This window comes from Marmota flaviventris, chromosome 9 (assembly GCF_047511675.1).
Source record: "Marmota flaviventris isolate mMarFla1 chromosome 9, mMarFla1.hap1, whole genome shotgun sequence".
Lineage (NCBI taxonomy): Eukaryota > Metazoa > Chordata > Mammalia > Rodentia > Sciuridae > Marmota > Marmota flaviventris.
In genome coordinates, this window is record NC_092506.1 from 942,869 (window position 1) to 967,537 (window position 24,669).

Genomic DNA, 24,669 nt, shown 5'->3' on the forward strand with positions numbered 1-24,669 from the left:
CCCAGGCTAAGCCTGTGCCTGGTGGGGAGCCCGGGGGAGTCCAAAGAGAGGCCCGGGGGCGGGGAGGCGGCCCCTCACCCGGTCCTCGCCCCCAGGTACTCGGCACACGCCCAGGCCCTGGACCACAGGTGCTCTTGCTGCAAGGAGGAGAGGACCAGCGAGCGCGAGGTGGTGCTGGACTGCCCCAACGGCGGCACGCTGGCTCACACCTACACGCACATCGAGAGCTGCCTGTGCCAGGACTCCGTGTGCGGGCTCCCGCTGGCGCAGCAGAGCCGCGTCCGCCGCTCCAGCCCCCGGCTCCTAGGGAGGGCGTGAGCCGGGAGGCGCTGCCCCCGCCGCTGACCTGCCTCGCCCCTTCGCCCCTGAGCTTGGATTCCTCTCTGCGGATATTTATTTTCTGAGTCTCTGTTAGATCTTTTGCTTTCTGATAATAAACTCAGGCAGAGATGCTGTACTGGTGTGGTCTGACTTGATGCCCGTTGGCCACTGGTCCGCAGGGTCCAGGGGTGTGGGGGTGGGGTGCCCCAGAGAGGACCCTGGGCCCCCCACCGGTCCGGCCACCAGTGTGCACACAGGACCCAGGGATCCTGGCCTTGCCCAGTACTGCCCAGAAAAACCAGCCCCAAGCTCTCTGCGTGTGCCAAGCCCTGGCTGGGCAGCTTGACCTCAGGCCTGTGAGACGGTCCCAGGGTCTTTCATGGCCGTTTCCCAGGCTTTCTGCTGCTGGGGTGATTTTAGTCCAGCACGAGCTGTGGGGTCAGTGTGTGCCTGTGTGTGTGGATCTCTCTGGGTTTCTACCCCGGAAAAGCCAAGAGAATCAGCTCCCGCTGCAAACTAGCCAGAAGTGGCCGTGGCTGGCTGGCCAGGGTTGCAGGCAGCTTCCAGGCAGAGCCCGCCAGGCCTCCCACTGGCCTGAAGGCACAGTGGACGGCTGGCCACGCGGACGTGTGTGACCTCAGACACAGTGCCCTCACGTGTTTGGGAGCTGAGGCCCTGGCTGTCTGGGACTCATGGAGGCTGGTGGAGGCTGCCCATCTGTAGGTGCGTGCAGAGTAGCCCCCACCTCCTCTCTCAAGGCAGCAGGCAGTGTTGGGGGAGCCCCAGGTGTCCCGGAGGAGGCCAGAGCCCCAGCACCCAGTCTCACTGCGGAGCCTTGCTGCAGTGCCCTCAGGACGCACGGCACCTGTGCGGCGTCCAGAGCTGCCGGCCAGAGGCCAGAGCCCCTCTTCCTTCTCTCCACTCGAGGCCTCCTCGGGGCTGGGCTGAGACAGCTGCCCTCCCAGGCTGTCCCACCTCCGCCCGGTTCCCTCCCCACCTGACCTCTGGACCCCAGGGAGGGCGGCAGCTGTGTGGCAGGGGCAGTGGGCTGAGGGCCTGTCAGGGTGCCCATGCCTTGGTGTCTCCCTGGTCCTGGAGGCTGCTCAGGTGTGGCAGTCTTCCCAGTGCCCCAGCTGTCCTTGCCAGCCCCCTCTGGGGACCCAGAGCCCGCAGTGTCTAGGCCTACGGACTTCTTGGGAAGCCAGAGGGCCTGGGCCCACCCTAGAGCCACTGGGTCCTCTGGCAGAGCAGATGTGCTGAGGGGACGTGGGCTGGCCACCCCTGGCATGGCCATGCGGGGCCTGGTGCTTCAGAGCCAGTGCTTCCATGAAGTCTTCAAGGCCCGAGTCCCAGAGCCACTCCACGCCCCGTCTGGTGCTGGAGGGCAGGGGCCCTGAGCAGTCGTGTGTGGCCCGTCCTGGCAATGTGTCACTTCTCTGGCAGCCCCAGGATGGCGGTGACCTGCAGGGTGGGATAGGCTGCTGTGGACAGAGCCCTGGTCAGGAAGAGGAGGAAGGTGCTGGCAGGTCCCTGGATCTATCTCTGGGCCTGCCGCTGTGAAGCGGGTGCTCCAGGGGCCACCGAATGGGTGAGGGTGCAGCTGGGCCCCTGCCTGCCCTTCCGTGCTGAACCCTTCATAAAGGGACTCCACCCCAGAGCAGCCCACTCCTTCCCAGAACAGGCCCCTGACCAACCTAGGCCATAAAACCCCCGGACATTAAACTCAACCTCACACAAAAGGCGTTAGCCAGCCACCATGGAACTAAGGTAGACAGTAACAACACAGGCGACTGGAAGATCCCCCTAAATTTGGGAATTGGGACACACACTTGTTTTTTGTTTGCGGTGCTGGTGACAGCACCCAGGCTAGGCCTAGATCACTTACCGCTGAGCAACACCCCAGCCTCTGGGACACACACTAAATAACCCACGGGTCAAAGAGGAGGCTCAAGAGAAGTTAGGAAATGTTTTAAATAGACTAAAAATGAAAGCAAAACTTATCAAAAAGTATTCCTTAGACCTTCACAGCGTGTTTTCTTGTGTTGGTGAGAGGGAAGTCTCGATGGCCCATGTTCTACCTCAACACTCTAGCGGAAGACGAGCAGGTGGAGCTGGAACAAATGAGGCTAACACACCCGTCCAGGGGCCTCCGGGAGCACCCACTTCACGGCTTCAAACCCCAGACTCCAGGCACACAGAACCGAACGGGTAGAATCAGTGAAATGGAAAAACTGGCTCCTTGAAGAGATAGAAGTAAAACCGAATGAACCTCATCAAGGAGGATCATGCAAAAAAGAACGAGGACTATACACAGACGAAGTGTGGGACAGGGCTACACCTCCCACAGACCTCTCAAGGACTCGGAGGGGAAAGGGAGACCATGGTGTAATGGGGTTGACAACTTGATGAGGCAGACACGTCCCTCCACAGAAACAAGTTCACAAAACTGACCCAAGAAGAAACAGGAATCAGCCCCATCTTGTCTTAGAAACCGAATCCATCACCTGCAGGCCTTCCTCAGGACGCCTTATCTGTGATTCTGTAAATATTTAGAGAAGAAATAGCACCAACCCCATTTAAACTCTTCCAGAACATAAGTGAGAAGGGAGCACTGTTAACCACTGAGCCCCATCCCCAGCCCTCTTTATGTTTTGTATTTGGAGACAGGGCCTTGCTAAGTTGCTGAGGCTGGCTTTGAACCCATGATGCTCCAGCCTCAGCCTCCTGAGCTGTTGAGGGAAACATCTCTCAACCCATCTTGCAGGTTTGCATCTCTCCAGATTCCAGAAGCAGTGATGTGGTGAGAAACAGCTGTCGGTGCCTGCCAGGAGCAGAGGTACAGAGCCCAGAGAGGAATGTTGTGAGGCCGTCCGGCAGCACGTCCCAGGAAGGGCTGGCCAGGGCGACTCTCCTGTCAATACAGCACAGGAGAAAAGCAAAGTTAGAGGAGAAGGACTGGGCAGCCCTGAGGACCAGCAAGACAGCTGAGGGACCATGGACCACAGAGCGGGAGGGCCACCCAGGGGTGCAGAAGACAAAGTGTGTGGGTAGGTGGCCCCGCAGAACCCACAGAGCCCCCACCAACGAGCTCCGCCTGCAGGAGCCAATCGTGTGTCTAGGTAAAGGGATCAAGTCAAAGCAAACAACTCCACTTACAATAGTATCAAAAACACAACCCGTGGGAAGACATTTAACAAGATGGTGCAAGAAATGTAAACTGAAGGCCACAACACATCCCAAAGCTAAATTTAAAAAGACTTAAATAAGAGGAGACATAGGCCAAGTTCATGGGCAAGAAGGTTTGATATTGGTGAGATAGCTGCCTTCTTTGAATCTACCTGAAGAGTCACGAAATACCCATACAATCCCTCACGGTCCTTTTGGAAGCAATTGGCAAGCTACTTTTGTCTTATTATTATTATTATTAGTTTTCTCTCTTTTTCCGTATTTTAAACAGGTGCATTGTACTTGTATAGGTTGTTGTTGGAGGTTCAATATGTGATGTCCACACACACAATGCAGCAGCCTGGCCTGGCCGGTGTCCCTCCCCTGCACTCCCCCTTCCTCCCTTCCCCCCACCCCTGGTCCTTTCCTCTACTGACCTTCCTTTCATTTTCATGAGATACACCCACGGTCTCTTCTCCTTTTTCCTCTCGAGCCTCTGCTATGAGAGAAAACACATGACCCTTGACCTGAGTCTGGCTTATTTCACGTAACACAATGCTCTCAAGCTCCGTCCATGTTCCTGCACATGCCGTAATTTCCTCCTTCTTTGTGGCTGACTAAAACTCCACTGTGCATGTCCACCACATTCTCTTTATCCACCCGTCCATCGAGGGACACCTGGGCTGGCTCCGTCGTCTGGCGGCTGTGAATGGTGCTGCTATAAACGTGGTGTGTGTGTGTGTCACTGTAGTGAGATGACTCTAACTCCTCAGGGTCAATACCGAGGAGTGGGACAGCTGGGTCACGTGGAGGGTCCCTGCCTGGTCTTTTGAGGAGCCTCCCTACTGATTTCCACGGGGGTCGTGCTAATTCACAGTCCACCCACAGTGTAAAGGGTTCCTCTCCCCGCATCCTCCAGCACGTGTTGTTCACACCCTGATGGCTGCCCTCCTGACGGGTGTGGGACACAGCTCAGTGTGGTTGTGAGTTGCATTTCCCTAATTGTTAATGATGTTGAACATTTTCCATGATTTGTTGCCCATTTGAACTACTTCTTTCGGGAAGTGTCTGTTTAGCTCATTTGTCAATTTATTAATTGGGTTACGTGGTTATTCAGCTTTCAGTTTTCTGAGTTCTTTTTAGTTTTCTAGATATTAATCCTCTGTCAGCAGAGTAGTTGGCAAATACAAGTGGGAAGCTGCATCCTGTGTCCAGAGGGCACCAGAAGTCTTGTGGCCCATTGCAGCGGGATGGACAAAGCGTGGGCCTAGGCCTTCATGGGGCTCTTATAAAGGTGGTACCTGTACCAGTTGCCTGGTAAGTTCATGAAAAGATGCTTAGCGTTAGGACCTGCCCAGTAATCGCAGGGAAAGCCACGGGGTGAGGCAGCTGGGAGCGTGGAGCGCTCCTGTGCCTCAAGGCCATGGCCGTGTCCAGCCAGGAGTTTACCAGGAAGGGAGCCCAAGCCACACGGCTAGTCCATGAATGCTGAAGGCAGCCGCGTTCAAAACTCCCAGACCCAGGAGCAACCTGGGGCCCGAGGCAGCGAGGTCTGCGACGATGCGTGCTCAGCCACGGGAAGGAGCCAGGGCCAGGGCGGCCGGCAGGGGCCTCGCGGCGTCACACTGCGGGAGGACACCAGGAAGACTGCGGGGTCTACACTTAGGCAGTTGCGTGGGTCGAATCACAGAGACGGAGGCCACGTGACACCTAGGACCCGGGAATGGACTGCCGGTGGCACAGATGAGCTCTTTAGGTCCCTTGCCTTGTGTGTGGTGCCGGTAACACAATTGCATGCCATCACTCACCTCATAACACCACACTCCCCGGTGGAGCGTCCTGTTGGGTGTCCGCACAAGCGCATAAGAGTAAGAATGAGGCAGGCCTAGCTCCTGGGACAACCACGCTCTTCAGCTCCTGTCTGCAGTGGGCCCCTGGGCTGGCTCAGCGGCCATCCCCACTGTCCCCTGTGGGTCTGTCCCAAGGCCTGGCGGCAACAGCTGGGAGCTGGAGCCACGTCCTCCCCGTGTCCAGCAGGGCCAGGGCTCAGGTGGCCGGCACAGGGCATGCACAGGGCTGCATGGGTTCCGGGGCAGCTGGAGCATAGGAGCACAGGATCCGCGGCTTAAGACAGCACGAGTGCGTTCCCAGGCCCTGGAAGCCAGAGCCGAGCCGAGGTCTCCCCAGGACCGCCCTGCTCTGCAGGCTCAGGGGGTGCTTCCCGCCTCCAGCTTCTGCAGCCCCAGGTGCCCCGTGGCGGTGGCCACGTGGCCCCAAGCTCTGCCTCTGTCTCTGCAGGAAATCCTCCTTTGTGCGTCTCTTATAAAGACGGTCCTTGGGTTCAGAATGATCTTACCTTGAGATCCTTCTTAATCACATCTGAAAAGACACTTTTTCCAAAGAGTGTCACATTTAGGGGTTCCAGGGAAGAGGACATGGACAGATATTTTTGGGGGCCACCATTTGGCCCATGACCACAGCCAAGCCAGACCCGTATGGTCGTGGGTGTGGGTGCAAGTGTGAGCGGCTGGGGGCCGGTGTGACTGGAGGCCTGCCGGCGCTCGTCTCCCCCAGACTCTTCCAGATGGCTGACTGGAAGAGCAGGGAAAGTGGGAGCGCTTAGCCATCTTGTTTTTGAGACTAGTATAATCTCGATGCCAAAGGTCGTCTCTGAGATCAGCACAAGGGAGAACATTGCAGCTGAATCTCACTTCTTCACACAGCGCCGCCTGGCGAGGGAGTGTACCGGCATGTGGGACCCCAAGCTGCGGCCAGGGGCCGACTGGGCCACGCTCCTCCTGCCCTTCTCTACTGCACCCCAGGAGGGTGGGACTGCATAAAAGACCGCCATCTTTGAACATGGCGACAGAAGTGCACACCCAGCTCTTCTCTCTCCCCTTCTCTGGGGCTTCGCCCACCTCGCGTGTGCCTGTCCCCATGTCCCCTTGGGCGGGGTTTGTCTGGGTCTAGGGCTGCCTGTGGCTGGAGGCTGGCCTCGCTGGTTCAGGGGTTCAGAGTAAGAAGCACATGTACCCACAAGCACAGCCTAGCACTGGGCAGAATTAGTGGCCCTGGGCTGGTCCTGCCAGAGACGCCAGCTCCTTCACTTGGTCAGACACTCAGGTAGACTGGGGGTGGCTGCGTGCAAAGCCCCTCCCACTCTCCCATCCAAGACATCGGCAATAGGGCTTCCCTCATGGAATTCAGGGATGGTTCAACCACAGAAAACTGGCTATCTTAGGAACTGGTCAGGATGGGCCCTGCGGTGCCAGAGGGGACAGAGGCTGCCTAGTCCTGGGGCTTGTGACAGTCAAGGTCTCCTCAGGCATCCTGAAGCTACAGCTTGGCTGGCGCCTGCTCCACATCTGTGTCCAGGACCCAGGCAATGAGGCCACTCTCACCCCCCAGGTGGCCATCAGTCCTGGTAGAGAAAGCCACCCAGTGGGTCTTCCCAGTGTCCAGGACCCAGAGTGGTCCAGCACTGGCTGTGGCCCTGGGCGCAGGGATGGCAATACCTCCACTGGGCAGCAGAGGGAACCAGAGACACTTGGTGGCTCCTGAAGTTTCAGGAATGTCACAGGACATTTTAGGAAATAAGTTTTATTGGGTACATTTGAGGTTTGCAGCATGATGCCATGGGATGCAAACACTAAAACGTCACCATAGTGAAGTAGACTGACACATCTATCATCTCACACATTTTTTGGGTGTGGCAGGAGCTACTAAATATACTTGTGCATTTATTTTTAAGTTAAATGTAATTTAATTTTTATTTTTGAGACGGATCTTGCTAAGTTGTCTAGGCTGACCTCAGATTTATGATCCTGGGGTGGCCGTGAGTGTCACTGGGCCTGGCTGACAGGTGTGTTTAACCTAATCCCCAGGACAATGCCTCAGGCTCCCAGCGGGAAGCTTGCGGTCCTCTGCCCTGCGCTGATCTTAGTGGAGGCAAAACAGGACCAAGGGACCCACAGGGGGAGCAGGCGTCCCTCACAGGAGGAGGGGCCTCTTCCGAGGATTCACAGCGACACGGGCTCCCTGGGGCCTCTGCCCTTCCCAAGGCAGTTGGGAACAGGTCGCTGCAGCCGCGTGCTCTCAGTCTTTGCCAAGGGCAATAAAGCAAGAAAAGAGGTGACGGACATCAGGACGGGAAGGAGAGGGCTGTCTGAGGCTCTGCTGTGAGGCAGCTGGGGGCCGCATCAGAGGCAGAACAGATGCAGCTGCTTGATCTTGGACTTCAGCCTCCAAAACTGTGAGCTAAACCCCTTTTCTTTCTTTATAAAGTTCCTACCCAGCATTGGGTATTTTGTTGTAGCATCTGAAAGTAGACTGAGACCTGGAATCACTAAAACCACAAGTCATTAGAGACTGACACATTTGACTATGTTACACTTGAGAAATTGTGTTTGGAAACTATCAATGTGATGAGGTAAAAATATAAGCCAGGAAGTGAAAAAAGATGATTTCCACGTGTTCTGTGATTATTGACGACCAGTGTCCAGAGTGTCTTGTGTTACTCAGTTTCCACCACTGCAACAGAATACTCCAGATAATCAACTTAATGAGGGAAAAGGTTTATTTTGACTGACTTGCGGTTTCAGGTTTCCACGGTCACCTGGGAAGCATGCGCATCATGGCAGAAGTGGGTGGCGGAGGAGACTTTTCCCAGTGGTGGCGGGAAGCAAAGGGGGCGCAGGAAGGGGGTGAGGGCTCCCTTCGGGGCTCACCTCTAAAGAGTGACCAACTCTCTCCAGCAGGCCCCACCCACAAAGGCCCCACCACCTCCCCATAGCTCACAGGCGCCTGGTGGCCCCCCGCCTGCGGACAGTGGACGCCTATCCTATCCCGCCATCACCTGGGAACACAAGTGGCCAGCAGCAGAGCCAACCCGTCGAGTCCACACGTCTCCGGCTCCTGAAGGCGCTGCAGAGCGCCCAAGCTTGGGCACAGTGGCCCCTGCGGACTCGGCCGGCCTGCGCAGTGACCCCTTTCCAATACTAATGTGGCAGGCGCGTGAAGATGTCTGAGGACCTCCTTGCCTCCGCAGAGGACTGGACGGGGTGCCCCATCTTTGCTGGGACCTCTGATTTACCAAAGGAAAACTGGCGGTGTGCTAATGTGGTGAGTGCTGCGTGGTCAGTAGGTGGGGTGCGTGCTGCCCTCCTCTGTTCCTTGGGGTGCTTGAGACGGCTCATCTTGAAAAGCCTGGGCCACGGGCGCTGCAGCCACGTGGCTGGAGTGCCGAGCCCCTCCCACCTGGGCAAGGGCCTGTCGCTCTCTGGGCCCTGGTTCCCCTGAGGACGACTCCCCCCTGGACTGAGCCATCCTGGCTGAGGCCCTGGCCAGTGACCAGATGCCAGATCCGAGCAGCTTGCCCCTGGAGTGGCGTGACTGGCCCCTAGAGCCTCTGTGGGGCCAGGCAGACCTTGGAGAGGAGCCCCAGGAAGGCTTACAGGATGGACAGTGTCCAGTTGGGACCTACCTGGCAGGATCCCGCCGGCCACCCTGGCCTCCCACTCTGCTCTGGCGGACTGATGCGGCCGCCCGGGTCTCCTGCACGACGTCTGCATCTTGGAGCCTCCCCCCTGGGCTGGGAGACAGGTTCTTAGGGGGGATAAAGCTGAGGGGGCACTGGGGTGGTGTAATCCCACACCAAGGTGTTCTGCTAAGAAGGGAGAACAGGGCAGGCCCAGGACCCGGCAAGGACCCAGGGAGAAGATTCAGCCCGAGGCCCCTTGATCTGCGACCTCCAGCCCTGGGTGTGGGGCAATGGACTCTGGAAGCACTGGTCAGTACTGCCTCAGCGTCCAGAGCCGACTTCTGCACCGTGGAGCTTGCTAGTTGCTGCTGTTGGCATTCCCGTCCACTCCTCCGGAGACTGGGCGGAGCAGGGGTATTGATCAGCCTTGCTCCCCTCCCTGACATCCAAGCCGCGGTCTCAGGAGTTGACTCTTGCCTTAATCTAATGTGGACGGGTCAGCAGAGCTCTAGGCTGCTGGCTCGGGGGACCCTGCTATGACCTCAGAGGATGATGGCCTTCACGCCCTGGACAGCAGAGGCTGCCTGGATTCACAGCATTACTCCTGAGCTCCACAAGTTCCCAGCTTCCAGTCTCAGGGTGCTGACCACCTGCTGGGCAGCCAGCCGGTAGAGCCACCCTGCCTCCCTCTCCCCTCCCTCTGCTTCTTGGCAGTTTTCAGGCTGAACCAAGCCCACCCTGCCCTTTCACAGCATTTGGGCATTTCCCCGGCCTCCTCCGGGTGGGCGGGCCCATCTGCCAAGGCCAGCAAGAGCGGTCCTGGTCCTGGGCTGAAGGGGCTCCTCCCTGCGTCCTCTCATCTCAGGGGCTGCCACTGAGCCATCCTGTGGGCCCTGAAACCCTGCTTAACATGGCCAGTGAGTCACCCAGGTGTCCTCACACTCCCTGGACAGGGGAGGTGGCTCTGTGGCCCAATGTCACAAGAGCAGCCTGGCTGCTGCTCTGCAGGGTGGGCAGTGAACCAAGAGCCTGTGTCCCCCAGGGCTCTGACATGTGGCTTCAGGGGCCTCCAGGGAGAGACGGGCACCCAAGCCTGGCTCACCACTTGGTCTGGCTGCCCTCACTGACTCTGAGGCCCTTGCAATGCCACGGCCTAAGTGACTGGCCTCAGTCTGGGCTTAGAAACAGGAGCCACAGGGGTCAGTTGGCCAGGCACAGCCCCCGACCAGTTGCCCTCACCAGGGGATGAGGCAGGCTGCCCACATGGACAGCAGGACAGTCAGCCACAGAATAAGTTGGTGTGGCCTGCACCAAGGCCCTGTTGGCCCCTGTGCTTATGGGTACCTGTCCCCCATGCCGCCCAGTGTCCCCACACCTCACACGAAGACCAAAAGCCCCAGTGCCACCTGGACACCAGCCTGAGCCATCCTGACCCAGCCCACATGGTGGCAGGCCTCAGGCCCTGCCTGAGAAGTAGCCCAGGATGGGGGTCTGGTGGTGGGCAGAGTGCAGCTCCCCAGAGCCTCCGGCCCACGGCACGGGGCCCAAGCAGAGCCCGGAGCAGGACGGCCACCCTCTGCCAGACGTAGGCACCTCGGGGCCTTCCTGGCCAGGTGTCGGGGGATGGCCACGCTCCAGGCCACGGAAGTTTACCCAGCGATGGAAAGGACTTCCTGTGCGCCTTCCCGCGTGAGCTGTGGTCAACTCACTGATAAGCCAGATAAGCGTGTGCCAGGGGTGCAGGGTGCCGTCTGGGGCTGGTTACCCCCCCCCCCACCGCTGGTGCGGCTGTCCCTCTCCTGCCACTTCCCCGGTGGTGGCTGTGACAGGGAAGTGGCAACTCCACAGTGACCATGTGGCCCGTGTGGCCCAGTCCCAGCCCTGCCCGGGAGCCCATGGGAGCTCTTCCCCAGGTGCAGGGCGGAGAGGCCCCCAGGAGCAGCCGGAGGGCATCTGAAGGCAGAGGCAGCTCCCCCCCACCCCAGTTGCCTGTGTGGTGCTGGGTGCAGGGCCCAATGCCAGTGTGCGGTGGCTCCCGTGGCCGCCTTCTTACCCGGCCTCTTCTGAGGGCGGCTGAACTTCCCGGAGGTGTCTTCCCGCCCTGCCTGCGGACGCTGCAGAGCCTCTCAGACGTGCTCCCGTGTGGGGTCCTCCCTGGATGCCTGCTGGAGCATCGGTTTTGAGTCTCCCAGGCCAGCACCTTGCCTGGACTACAGGCCTGGGCTCAAAGTTCTTTCAGCGCTTTAACAATGTCACTGCTCAGCCAGGTGTGGTGGCCACGTCTGTCATTCCAGGGACTCGGGAGGCTAAGGCATGAGGCTTGTAAGTTGAAGGCCAGCCTCAGCAACTGGCAACTTAGTGAGGCCCTAAATTAATAAATTGAAAGGGCTGGGATGTAGCATAGTGGTAAAGCATCCCTGGGTTCAGTCCCCAACACCAAACAAGTGAACGAATGAATGAGTGAATAAGTAAATAAATAAAAATAAGTAATAAATAAAACAATTTCCAATTGTGGCAAAATCACCCAGCAAGCTTCCCCTTTAACCACTTTGCCTACCATTCTGTGTGCGCAGCACCCCTGCCCCAAGTGACCGTCCCCATCCACCCAGAACCCAGGGAGGGACTGCCTTCTGTGTCCACACACTCGTTGCTGCCTCCTCCTGGCTGCTGTGGACGTGGGCAGCAGGTGCGACAGTCCTCATCTGCAGCTGTCTCTGTTTTGATGTCTCTCTGTCTCTGTCTCCGCTGTGGTCTCTCCTCCTGGCTGTCTCTGCATTGTGTCTCCCTCTCCATCTCTCTCTCTGCTTCTCGTCCCTGAGGTCCATCTTGCCTGGGGTCCCTCCTTCCTGCAGGGTTGGTGTGGGTGGGGCTGTGGCGTCCTGTGCTCCCCGCGGGTTGAGGGAGCAGAGTCCCCCAGGTGGCCTCGCTGTGCAGGAGGGCAGGGTTGTGAGAGCTGTGGGCAGCCCCGACCCGTGTCACCCCCTGTGGCATAGTCGGAGCCCCAGCACATTCTGGAGGTCTGGCACGAGCCCCACTCTGCTGACCACAGTGTCGGGCCCAAGGCCTTCAGCCGGCTCTCAGTGGACAGGCTAGAGGCTTTTGGGGAATTTCATCCCTGGGTGAATTCAGCCAGGGCCAGGCACTGGACCTGACCCCCGACTGTCCTCCATACAGAACCTGCTGGGCCCTGGGGTGCCTCGGAGAGAGACTGGTTGGGCAGGCTCCCCACCCGCCACCCTCTCTGATGGGTCTGGGGCATGGCTCACCTGTCTCCTCGGGGGACAGAGCCGCTGGTCTCTCTGGTCTGCTAACTGCCCCGCCATGCAGGTAGCCCTTGGGCTCTTGTGCTCTCCTTTGCCGCCTTGGTTGGTGGAGAAGCCAGGGGCTGAGCCACACTCGGGCAGCCACTGGGAGGTGCTGCTGCGGCCTGCACGGAGTCCCCACGGGGGCCTGGGCCTCCTCCAGGCCAGGCTGTCTGGCACGCTCTGGAGGCTGCCTGCCTGGCCCCCAGGGTACGTGGACGCTCACTGGGCTGCTCTGGACAACGGGGGATAGGCTGGGCCACCGGAGGTGGTGAGACCCCAGAACCCAGGCCGGCCCATGGAGTGGGTCCCGAGCCCTAGGTTCAAATCCCAGCCCACTGTCCCCACCCCTGTCCTCACCCCAAATCAGGCCTGTAGCAGCTCCGTGCAGGCAGCAGCCAGTTCAGCAGGTGCCCTGCACCCCGAGTCCCAGAGCCTGGTTGGTGGGTGAACAGCGTGGGAGAGGGGAAGCTCAAGGCGCTGACAGAGACTGGACCCGGAAGCTGCAGAGGAGGGAGGGTCCCTTGAGCCGTGCCCCACTGGAGGCCAGCCCTGGCCCAGCCCCCACCTCAGGTAAATGGCCGAGGAACAGGGCCCAGTGTTTGGGGATAGTTGAGGACAAGGAGCAGCACCCTGGGGCATGTCCCTCACAGATGTGTCAGAGGGACACCCCTCCCTGAGGCGCTTTGTGCAGGGTCAGCAGGAATGCAGAGACCTAGGGCCAGTTCCCACAGACCAGCTTGTAGCACTCACCCCTGGCCAGCACAGGTGTGCACCGAGGCCTCGTGGGGGCCGAGAAGGGGGAGGCCCAGTGTAAAGGCTGCTGTGCTGTCACTGGTCATCCACAGCCTTCCTCCTCCTGGGGTGGACATGGTTGGCAGTGCAGGGTCCAGTAGGGGCAGGCAGGGCTCCCAGGCAGCTCCCAGGGCTGGGCATAGAGTGGGCCCCAGGCACATTCCAGGAATGGAGCAGGGTTGGGGCTGGCGGAGGAGGGCCGTGAGGCTACAAGGGAGGAGGATGGTGGGTGGCCAGGGTGAGGGCCACTGGGTGTCCAGCTGAGTGGGACCAATCAGGGGAGGGAAATGCGGAAGCCCATGATTCTGGAAGAATCTGCCAGGGGCTGAGAGAAAGAAGGCGGGGTGGCAGGGGCTCGAGAGAGCTGCCAGGGGCCACTGGGTGCAGCCAGGCCTGGGCCCTCCCTGAGGGGCTCTGAGCGTCCAACCTGGGGAGGCTCCGGTGGACCCCAGCGCTGGCTCTGGGGTGGGGCTCTGGGTGGGGGGGCCTCCTGGGTGCTCAAGGGAGACTCTGCACTGAGTTCCAGTGCAGGTGGGAAGCTCCCCACTGCCCACCAGCCTGGGCGCTGACCAGCACCTGGTCATCAGAGCTTCGTTGAAACCCCACAAATCCCATAGCTAAACAGGCAGCTGGGCCAGCCCTGTGTGCAAACAAGGTGCGCCCGCGTGGCCTGGCCACGTTGTCTGGGGGGCGCGGGTCCCCGCCCCCTGCCCTCCTGCCTCCAGTATTCCCACACGTCCTGAGGTGTGCCCTCCCTCACGTGGACGCTGCTGGCTTGGAGTCCTCTGGAGCAGAAGGGGGCAGCATCCTGCAGGGCCAGTGGCTGGGCCTTGCTTGTCTGGGGGACGGTGGGGGCCAGGGGATAGTGTGGTCGGCAGCCCCACGTGGTGACTGACGGAGGAGGAAAGGCCCACCATGGGAGGGGACCGCTGGGCTGGGGGCACCCTGTGGAGGGTGGGTCACGGCCTCCCGGGGCCACAGGCTCAGGCCCTGGGCTGGAGCCCCGTTCCCCCGCCCCGAGGTGGGCCCTCAGATCCAGGCAGGGCTCCTCCTGTTCAGCAGGCCGTGGCTCTGCCCTGCCGGGCTGTGAGGGCAAGTGCTGGCCCTGGACCCGGCTTGGCCACGTGAGCTGAGTTGACTGTGGCAGCCTCGAGGGTGACAGGAGCAGCAGACCGAGAGCCAGGAACATGATTCGCGCCTGCCACGCGGAGCTCCCACCAGCGTGCAGAGTGTGAGTGAGGTCTCGAGTCTGGGGGTCCATGGGGGCTCGGGGGCTGAGAGGCACCGTCCTCCCAGGCACCCCCTCAGCAAGGTTGGGCCTCCGCCTCCCAGGGAGGCCCCTGCCTCTGGGGCCTGCGTGACGGTGCTGGACAGGAGCTTGCCTGCTGCCCGCGGCCCTGGCCGTCCCGGAGGTCAGCCTACGGCTTCCTTTCTGGCTCATCTGCAGAGACCCCGCTTTTCCACCTCCTCAGTGCTGTCCCCACTCCCAGGACCAAGCAGACCCCCGCTGCCCCTACCTGCTCCTCACCTGGCCCTTGGCTGTGTGGTCACTGCCTGATGACCGTTCTCTCACATGAGCTGAGGGGCCTGGGTCCGTCTCCCACTGGCATCCTCCCACCCTGGGTGGGGCCCTGACACAGCTCCGTGTCTGCTGGACGAGGGAGAGTCCCCAGACTAGGACAGCCCTGGGGGGCAGCTGGGCAGTGTCCCAAGGCCCTCCGGTTGGAGTCCCTCAAGCTGGGCAGGCCTTGGAGGTGGCTGAGGGCAGCCCTGTCTGCTCTGCGCCATGGCACCTGCTCTTGGGCCTTGGTTGGCATTGCTGAGTGAGCATGGCCCTCCTGCCTCCTGCATGGCCACAAGTGGACTAAGAATCCCAGTCCACATGGTGCCCAGACACCGGTGGCACCCACGGGGACATCCCTGCTCCTGGGCCAGGGCTGCCGCCTAGAGGGGGATGGACAGCCGAGGACTCAGCTCCAGTTCTGGGTGTTGTCCTTAAGTGTGTCCATCAGAAGGGTCCTCTGCTGCCCTCAGCTTCCCCTGACCTCACCCCCTCTTGGCCTGGATCAGCATGGCTCCAGAGACACTGGTCAACTGCAGCAGTCCTCCTTCCCAGGGCCTGACCTCTGCGCCCAGGCCCATTCCCATGCCCAGGGGAGATAACCTGGGCGTTTGTTTTCCCAGGGAGGAGGGTGACCGGAGAAGATATTTTCCTTTTCTGTGAATAAATGCGTCTTTTGCTGGCACTGGTGCCAAGGTACACGGCTCACGGACCCAAGAACCCTGCTGGGCTGCAGGCCCATGACTCAGGCTTCCCCAGGGAACCCGGAACCACTGGACCTGAGCTGGAGGAGACCCGGATTAGCCCCGAGGGTGCAGTGCCTTGTCATCCCTGGGCTGTCCTCCAGGTGCCCCCAAGGGAGCAGCTGCCACTGACCCACCTGCAGCAGCAGCAGTGGCACAGGGGCTGGTGCTGAGCTGCCCCGGGGCCCCTCTGCCAAGCTGCCTGGCCCGTCCTGGACAGTCTGTGGGTCAGCCGGCGGGCTCTGCCTGCAGCACCCAGTGAGGCTCTCCAAGGGCACAGTGGCACAGGTGTGTGGTCAGAGCTCAGTAAATATTTGCTGAATAAGAGACAGAACGAATGGCCTGCAGGCTTCTGTCTGCAGTAGGTCAGGGAAGGCTCCGTGACCCCACTCACATGCAGCCCCGGGGGGCAGGTCTGCCCTCCCTCTTCCGCTCTTGCTCCCCTGTCAGTTCCTCATGATGTCCCCGTCACTGTCTTGGGCGTGACACTTGTCGGCCGAAGGCTGGCGGAACCATGTTTTGGATGGTCCTCTCATTGGGCTCCTCCATGAAGTTCAGGATTTGGTCCCGCAGCTCAGATGTAGCCTGGGCTCTGCTTGGACGCACGGGTCAGGCTCCGTGGGTGCAGCTGGTGGCATAGCTTGAGCACTCGGAGCCACAGAGCTGAACGTGGCCCTTACGTGTGGTCACGGTGGCAAATTCTACTGCGAAGTTCACCACGTTACAAAACACAGTATGAACAGAGGGAGGTGGGAGACAACCCCATCCTGACCACGTGCAGTGCCCCACCCTGGGCGCTGGGCACACTCACCTGCTGTGGCCCTCCCACCTCCAGGGCGTCCTCATCTCCTCCGTCTGAAGCTCTGTCCCTCTGGCCTGACTCCCGCCCTCCAGCCCCGGCCCCTGGGCTCTCTGCCTCTGTGGACCTGAGGGCTGCAGGGCCCCGCGGGATTCTGCAGTGTCTGTCCTGCTGCCTGGCCCCTCTCACCAGGCGCAGTGTCCTGGGGTCCGTCCAGTTGGCAGCAGATGTCAGGACGGCCTTCCCTTTGGAGGCCCAGTAGCATCCAGCTGCCCGGCTGCACCACGTCTTGACTGTTCTTCCGGCAGCTGAGGGATACTTGGTGGTATCTGCCTTTCGGGGTGATGGTTGATGGTGTGTGGACAGGACTGTGCAAAGGCAGGTTTGTAAGGACTGAGCACATGTCAGTGACCCATGAGCTCACACCCAGGTCAGCAGGTGGCTGCCCCAAGGATGGGGCTATGTCCCCTGCTGGGTGGGGCTGGAGCTGCCTATGGGAAGGATCTGAACTGCTTTGGCACGGCCAGGCAGACCTGGCCCTGCCCACCAAGCACCCCTGGCAGTCTCCTGGCCCATGTGGCCAGGCCCAGGACAGCATGCTGGGCACCAGGACCAGTGGTCACTGCCCCAAAGGCCCTGGTCACTTCATATCTCCTGAGCAGAGCCACCTGGGGGGAAAGTCACAGCAGGGCCAGGGGTGAGTGGGGAGGGGTACTTGACATAACTGGGGTCACCAGCAACACGGAGACTGCCTGAGCTTGGCTCACGGGGTCTTGGAGACCAACTGTGCAGAGCACCTGATGTGCTGCTCAACTCTGTCCCCCTTCCTGCTCTTCATGGGGTCCACTTGGTGGTGCTGAGGCTGTCCAGCCAGGCCTCCATGCCCTACCCAGCTGAGAAGCCACACGGGGCTTTGTCTGTGGACATGAGCTGCCCATCGGTCTTCAGCCCTCTGCCCCATCCCCATGACCTGTCACTCCCGTCCTGCCAGTCTCCTCCTGGAAGCCTGACCCTGTTTACAACACTGGGCTCCTGTTCTGGCCAGCAGGAGGGCTGGAGGATAGGGACAGCAATTCCACAAGCTCTGAGTTCTGGGACCATCCCACCCCTCAGCAGAGAAAGGGAGGAAGGGACACTCAGGACACAGCACAGAGCAGTGTGGCCAGCAAGGGCCAAGCAGGCCACATCCAGGCTGCCCAAGCCAACTTTTCCCAGACTTACTGCCTCTTCATACCTGTCCAGGGTCAGAGGAGGCACCTGTCTCCAGGGTCAGAGGACGCACCTCCCCAGGACAGGGCCCTGCGTCTGCTCTCTGCTCAGGGGTGATCTGGACATGGGTTCAGGGCTCAAGCTTTCTGGGTCTGCGTGGAGGAGCATTTTTCTGTCACTCTTAGCTGTCTGCCTGCTGGGGGCAGGCTGTGCCCAGGAGGGACTCGGACATGGTCTCAGCTCTAGTGGACCCTACAGCCTTGCCTGGGTCTTCAGTGCGATGGCCACTGCATGTCTCCTGGGTCTGCTGTAACAAATGACCTCAAACTGGTGGTTGAAAAGGACAGGAATTTGTCTTCTTGGTCCAGGAGGCCTCCATCGGACTCAGGAGGTGGAAGGGTCCGTCCCCCGGCTCCCGGCAGGAACTCGTCACTCACCCAGCCTCTGGGGGCTCAGTTGTCTCCTTTCTTCTGATGATTTTTGAGTCCCGAATCCCTGTCTGCCCTTCCCTTGTAAGGACACTGGTCCTAGCATTTAGCCCCCACCCGCCAGGTGCTCTTTGGGATCTACACCTGCCAATATCCCCCAGAAGGCAATACCCACAGGATCAGAGGTCAGCATTTGGGCTTATCTTTTGGGGACGGCCGTTCACTGTACCTCATTACAGTCCTAGGGGCCAGATGAGACTCACCGTTCAGCCACAGCTGTCCCAAGGAGGGGCAGGGTGGTTGCTCATCTAAGAGCCTTCAGGATGGGCAGGAATCCCACCTGTGCCAGGTCAACCCACAGGGCCAACAGAGGCCTCTTCAATGTCCACACATGGACAGCGGCAGGCTGGAAAGTCCTATGCATGGGCCTGTTGGGTGGGCAGGGCCTGCTCCTCATGAGCCCCGGGCGTCATCCACAGGGCCCTGTCAGTGGGCCCTAACCCTGAGCCAGGTGGCGGCCTCAGGAACTCCCAGGCTGGGTGTCCTGTGGGCTCCTGAGCTGGGTGTCCTGGGGGTTCCTGAGCTGGGTGTCCTGGGGACTCCTGAGCTGGGTGTCCTGGGGGTTCCTGAGCTGGGTGTCCTGTAGGCTCCTGAGCTGGGTGTCCTGGGGACTCCTGAGCTGGGTGTCCTGGGGCTCCTGTGCTGGGTGTCCTGTGGGCTCCTGAGCTGGGTGTCCTGGGGACTCCTGAGCTGGGTGTCCTGGGGGCTCCTGACCTGTGTGTCCTGGGGGCTCCTGAGCTGGGTGTCCTGGGGTTCCTGAGCTGGGTGTCCTGGGACTCCTGATTGGGTGTCCTTGGAGTTCCTGAGCTGGGTGTCCTGGGGGCTCCAGAGCTGGCTGTCCTGGGGACTCCTGAGCTCGGTGTCCTGGGGGTTCCTGAGCTGGGTGTCCTGTGGGCTCCTGAGCTGGGTGTCCTGGGGGCTCCTGAGCTGGTATCCTGGGGGTTTCTGAGCTGGGTGTTCTGGGGTCTCCTGAGCTGGGTGTCCTGGGGTTCCTGGGCTTGATCCAGGCCACGTTATGCTTTGCTCCCTCATGGACGCCCTCATGTGGATATGGGACTGTGATGGTGTGGTTTGGAGCGGACAGTGTCTTACTGAGGGCCTGTCCCAAGACAAGGTCATCGTCACATCTACCAGGAACCACCTGGGGCCATTTGGCCTCCTCTGCATAGCATTTGCTTTCTGAGAACCTCAGGGCAGACAGGTGGCACCGCGGGCTTGGTAGACAGAGAATATATACCTGAGAGTTACTGTTCACTTCCACATAAAGACAGGGACAGAAGGAGTCCCAGTGGGCAGTGTCCCCTGCTGCTGGGAGTTGGCAGGCCTTGGAGAGGGTAAGACTGATGGATGGCTTCCCAGAGCTGCTCGGGAGTGCAGGGCTGTCTGCGCCTTGCCTGCCCATGCACCTCCTCAAGGACACCACGTGGGAGAAGGCCGCTGGGCTGGAGACCCTCAAGCCCCCTTCTGCAGCCAGCCAGCAGCCTTCCCCACTGTCCAGGGGGACACAGTCCGTGGCTGGGCACCCTGTCCAATCACCCGCTTGGCATCTCACCCCAAGGTCCTGGGAATGGAGCCCCCCGAGCTGGCTGTGCATGGGACAAATCTGCTCACCCCAGGGACAGCAGTGTTTTGGGCCAGGGTATCTGTCCTGAGTTCCACATCTCTGTCCAGGGACGTGACAGAGGCCCTGTGGCCATGAGTTGAGGTGGCCGCCCGCTTTGCCGCCCTCAGACCCTGCCTCCAAGGCCTGTGCCAGCTGAGCTTCCAGCCTGGCTTACGGTCTGCCTGGACCTCAGTGCCAGGAGGCGGGCCCTTGGGTTCTGCGGTGTGCCCCACACGCCGGATCAGGTCAGCTGAGACGGACCCCCAGCTGAGACGCTGACAAAGGCAAGAAGGAAGTGGGGGCCACTCACATACCCCCGCTTGGCCCTGGGTGACCCATGACGAAGACAGAGTCCCCCGGGGCCAGTGAGCGAGGCAGACACCACCCCTGCAGCAGCAGTGGCCATGCTGCCCAACCCCAGGCTGGCCTGTGGTGGGGCAGTGTGGTGGGGGTAGCAGGGCGGGTGGCCCTGTGTCCAGGGTGACAGGCCCTGCCTCTCACCCCAAGGACATTCCTCACTCCTGGCCTCAGCAAGTGACAACTCTGGTTTGGACCTTGGCAGAGGCTCCTGGAGTCATGGGAGGTCCCTGGGGGCCTAGCTCTGTGGTCCTCCAAGGCTCTGACCCCGCCCACCACTTGAGGGTTCAACAGGGTCATGGGGCACCCCAGCCTTGCCAACCAGAGGCCCACCAGGCTTCACTCCCACACAGAGCAGGGCGGGTAGCAGAGGGGCCTCTGGACGCAGGTCCAGTGGGTCGAGAGCACCGGGGGTGAAGGATGCCGCGTGCATGTGGCCAGTATTTGAGGAAAGCACATGGCCAGCTGCCCAGGGCCTGTCCATGCTGTCCTGGACCTGGGTTGCCTGCTGCTCCAGATGTTCACACAGGAACACAAGTGAGTCCGGCAGGCAGACCTGCCCCCAGCCAGGGCCTGCTGCGTCCAGGAGCCCGCAGGAGCCAGGAGGGAGCAGGGCACTAGTGGGGACGGGGCCTGGGGTCCCGAGAACAAGGCCTGGGCTGAGGGCCCACCCCCACCCTGTGCTTCGCCTCCCCAGTCCAGGCCCACTGTCCACCCCTGGTCATCTCCCGAGGGAGGCTTCTGACAGGGTGCCTCTGGCTGCCTGTGCCTGCTGAGCTGTGACGGGTTCTGCCGACCATGTGCCCCCTGCGTCCCTACACGTGTCCCACTGCCCAGCCACACTGGCTCTCTGAGCTCTCTGAGGTCCACCTGGGGTCTGGGTTCCTGAGGTTTGCAGGCAGGAATCAGTGTGGACTCTCGGGGTGCCACTGGAGGGACAGATGGACGGACTGAGCTGCAGAGGCACGGCAGCCCAGTGCTGAGCCATGCACCCTCCTGGGGCGGCGGTCAGCATGGGCTGCGGGGGTGCGGTGTGACCCTGGGCAAAGCGCTCCCCTGGGAGGATGGCCAGTCCCGCAGGCTCAGTGCTCAGTGGCCTTGGTCTGGAGGGGGCTGGGGGTTGCCTCCCGGGGTCCAGGCCTCTGGCAGCCTGGGAGTACCTTCCCCTCTCGGCTCTCACCTCCCCCTGATGCAGGTACCTCGAGCTCAGGCTGGTGGGCCTGGCCCTGAGCGGACATGGGGCAGGCGGTGGGATCAGGGTGTGACAGGGACACTGAGGTCTAGTGTCATCTGCCTCAGGCCTGCCACTCAGCTCAGAGCTGGACCTTGGCCATAGCTGAGAGACTAGAGAGGGGATCCATGTTGGAGACTCCCTGGCTTCCCCTCCTAGGCATGGACACTTCCCTGGCCACTAACGTGGACAGTGGCCATCTCCCAGGGCCACTGTTTTGTATCTAGACCAGGCTCCAAAATGACCCTTGCCGGTGTGGTGCAGGGAAGGGGGATCAAAACCGTTTGCCCCCTGAGTTGGGCCAGGGGCCTGTGAGGCCTGGGCCCTGGCCTTGCTGGACACCTGGGAGTGGCCCCTGACCTGTCCCTTATCTAGGCTCCTGTCGGGCGTGGCTGTGCTGGCAGCAGATAAGCAGATTAACCAGGTGTGCGCCTTCAGCTGGGGCCTGGGCTTTATCAGGCCAGGATGTTGTCTCAGGTGGAGCCGGGCCGGCGGGCGGGCCCAGGCCGGAGGGCGTTCCCCAGCCCCTGAGAGGCAGCTCTGCCCAGCTCCCACCTGGCGGGGCAGGGCGGGCACCAGACCAGGGTCCTGCTGTCCAGTGCGTGTGGGGCACCTAGGGCAGGAGTGGAGGGAGCTGGGCGCTGGTGCGGCGCTAGGCCTGGGGTCCCTCCCAGGACCATCGACCTGGGCGTCCCCCACATGTGGAACGGGGATGGGGGTCCAGGGGGCCAGCAGGGGGCCTCAGGCACCAGTGTCTGCTGCTGGGCCAGGGCCCCCCAAGGCTGACAGTGTCCCCACACGTCTGTGGCCAGGTCCCAGAGGGGATCCTGCTGAGGGGGAGACTGCCCTGGAGTCCCTACTGGCTGTCAGTCAGACGGCGTCTCAGGAGAGGTGCCCGTCACAGTGACACCCAGCCAGGAAGAGTGAGCAGCTAGGAATGTAGGGAAGACAGCCACAGGCAGGTGTCCCCTCGAGTGGCGGGACAGGGCCAGGACGGTGAGGTGGCCCACTGAGGAAGGGGCTGAAGCTGGCTGGGAGGGGTGGGGCCTGGGCGCACCTGAGAGGCCCAGGGTGCTGAGTGGGGAACTTGGGGGGTCAGGCCCAGGGGCTGGGGGCCCCTCACGTCCTGCCTCGCCCACAGCCAGCCTGGCTTCCCACCTAGGCCTGCACGGCCAGGGCGGCCCTGCCCACCCCTTCCCCAGACGTCTCTGCATCTGTGCAGCCCTCCAAGCCCCAAGATGCTCTCCCAGCCTCACGGCCACTCGTCCACGTCCTGCTCTGAGTCCCAGACCCTCCATGAGGCCCCCACCCCCAGCAGGAGGTGCAGCTCCCCAGCCTGTCCTCACCCACCCAGCCCTGTGGCTCCATCCTGCCCTCAGAGGCAGCCGCGGCCTGGCCTCCGGGTCTGCCCCTCTGGTGGGGGGGCCCAGGCCCCGAGGCTGGCCAGGAGCCAGGGTGCAGGAGTGGGAAGGCAAATACCCTTTTGTGTGCTGCAGGCGCTCTGGGGACAAAAGCTGGGGGCTGAGGAGCCCCACAGTCTAGACAGCCAGCCCCACCCGGGGCAGGGGAGGGGGCACCAGCAACGAGGCAGAAGCTGTCTGGGCAAGGCTGCTGGCCCCTGGTCCACGGAGGCCAGGGCAGTGAGGCTGCAGGAAGGCAGCTCCATGCAGCCCTGGCTGGGGCCTGAGCCCCTCTGGACTCTCAGGCCCCAGGGAACCTGCTGAGGGGCCAGAGGAGGGCAGCTGGGGCTGTGGTCCTGGGCTGAGGCCAGGTCTTGCTGCCCATCTTTCTAAAGAAAGGCCTTCAGACCTCCTGTCTGCGAGGGGCGGGTCAGCATCGGCAAAAGCTCTGGCCAAAGCTCTCCCTCAACCTCTCCCTCCCTCCTTCTCCATCCCTCCCTCCTTCTCCCTCCCCCTCCCTCTCCCTCCCTCCCTCCCTCCCTCCTCCAACCTCTCCCTCCCCCCTTCTCTGCTGTCCTTGATCCCCTCCTCTCTTCCTTCCTACCTCCTCCCCAGACACCTCTTTGAGGCGAGGCAGACAGGAGCCTGCCTCCTGAGGTTCTAGAGACCCCACCCCAAAGCCCCAGTCCTGTGCTGCCAGCCTCAGAACCCCCCAGTAGGGCCATGAGAGTGGGGGGCCAGGGTCTGGGGCAAAGTCAGGAGGTGGGAGGGGTGACACCGTCCCGCGGTCTGGCTGCTGGTCACTAGCCATTTGTTCACTCCATGGCATGCGGTGCCACCCAAGGTTGGCAGTCCCACTGTACCCCAGGGAGGCACAGTGCCCCCCCCCCCAGACTCCTGGGCCTCCCTTCACTCCTGTGGCCTCTGTTGTTGTCCACGCTGGCCCTGCACGAGGAGTGCCCCTTGCCTCCCCAGCCCAGGTGCAATGCCGGGTGGACACTTAGCACCCTCAGGTCTGCCCTCCCTGCGGTGCTCTGCCTACCCCCCCTGCCCCGTCCCTTACTCTTGACTGCTGGCCATGCACCTGTGAAGTGCCCGGCCCCTGGCCCTGTTGCCCACGATCTCACCGCAGGTTGCCACCCTAGGCGCAGCCTGGTCCTGGAACTGCTCTCAGAGGCCCTGCTCCAGTGGGTGGGGAAGCCCCGGCCAGCTCACAGCTCATGCCCCGGAGCCTGGGGTGAGCCTTACTCCTTTAAGTCACGGACTTTTATGTCAAGGACAGATTTCCCAACCAACTGGTGACCCAGGGACCCAGGGGACCCACATCGTGAGCGCTCCAGGGAGGCCACAGCCTTGTGCCTGGCAAGCAGACTCCCAGCTGTCGGGGCCCGTGGAGAGTCCCAGAAAGCCCATGGAAAGGGGGCACTGCACCCGACAGAGCAAGGCCCCAGGGCATCGGAGCTCCTGAGGACCAGGAGGGAACTCCGGGAGGGAAGGCCCCGAGGGGCTCCCTGTGCGGCTAGGAACAGCCCCACCTGACAAACACACCTGCCACTCAGCCGCAATCAGAGGGGGCAGCATGGGGGGGCTCAACCCTTGATGACGCCAGTGGACGGGGGTGAGGTCCGTGTTGGCTGCTTTCCTCGGAGCCTCCCTGTCTGCAGGCACCCAGAGAGAGCTCAGGCCAGCAGCAGCAGCTCGCTGGGCAGAGCAGACTGAGGTCAGCTCCATGCCACCAGACAGACTGGACGTCCGGAGAGACTGCAGACAGGATGGCTGCTTGAGTGGCCGCTGACCACACACAGGGTGACACTACACAGCTGGAGTACAGCAGGCAGGGGCCTGGGCAGAGTGTGCAGCTCATGGTGGCTGTGGGGGCCGCTGGATCAACCTGGGCTTACCCTGAACTCAGAAAGGTGACAGCTCAGGAAGAGCACCGTAGCCAGGGACAGACTGCTAAATCCAAGGATAAGGGCAACGCCAAGAGAGACCAGACAGCAAGGACTGCTCCCGGGACCAGGTGGACCCACCAAGAATGGAACCAGCTGCTGGAACAGAACTTGTGCTCGCGAGGAGAGTGCCAGGTCTCAGGGCTCTGCAGCACATCATACCCAAGTCCAGTGCACAATGAAGACGTCCAGACAGCGTGATGGAACCAAGAACAGAGCGATCATGGACCTGCCCCACGGAGAGCCCAGGCTGGCATTGGTAGGTAA

General features: G+C 61.4%; 2 protein-coding genes across 27 annotated transcripts in view; one reads left to right on the forward strand and one right to left on the reverse strand.

Moving 5' to 3' along the window:
- Nucleotides 1–457, forward strand: part of Muc2 (mucin 2, oligomeric mucus/gel-forming) — a 30,084-nt gene extending 29,627 nt beyond the window's left edge. The window contains 1 exon segment of the mRNA XM_071617016.1: nt 96–457. Coding sequence (XP_071473117.1) covers nt 96–318 — 223 coding nt within the window. The 3' untranslated portion in view covers nt 319–457.
- Nucleotides 458–8,044: 7,587 nt separating this feature from the next.
- Nucleotides 8,045–22,951, reverse strand: LOC139706840 (uncharacterized). 26 transcript variants are annotated; one of them, XM_071615910.1, is made up of 8 exons: nt 17,400–22,951; nt 15,504–16,533; nt 13,021–15,407; nt 12,628–12,770; nt 12,232–12,502; nt 11,610–11,891; nt 11,019–11,127; nt 8,045–9,364 (listed from the first exon to the last, which is right to left on the reverse strand). In XM_071615910.1, the coding sequence occupies exon 1, from the start codon at nt 19,454–19,456 to the stop codon at nt 18,323–18,325; it is 1,134 nt and encodes a 377-aa protein (XP_071472011.1). In that variant the 5' UTR covers nt 19,457–22,951; the 3' UTR covers nt 8,045–9,364; nt 11,019–11,127; nt 11,610–11,891; nt 12,232–12,502; nt 12,628–12,770; nt 13,021–15,407; nt 15,504–16,533; nt 17,400–18,322. The 26 variants fall into 26 exon arrangements, with proteins under 26 accessions (XP_071472011.1, XP_071472010.1, XP_071472029.1 ...); XM_071615909.1 differs by having other exon boundaries at nt 8,045–9,869; XM_071615928.1 differs by lacking the exons at nt 8,045–9,364; nt 11,019–11,127 and having other exon boundaries at nt 11,449–11,891; nt 17,400–17,526; nt 17,639–17,701; nt 18,066–22,951.
- Nucleotides 22,952–24,669: the final 1,718 nt, after the last annotated feature.

What these genes read in the sequence shown, in the direction of transcription:
- LOC139706840 (XM_071615910.1), bottom strand. Translation starts at nt 19,456, where the DNA reads ATGCACAGCCAGCTCGGGGGGCTCCATTCCCAGGACCTTGGGGTGAGA.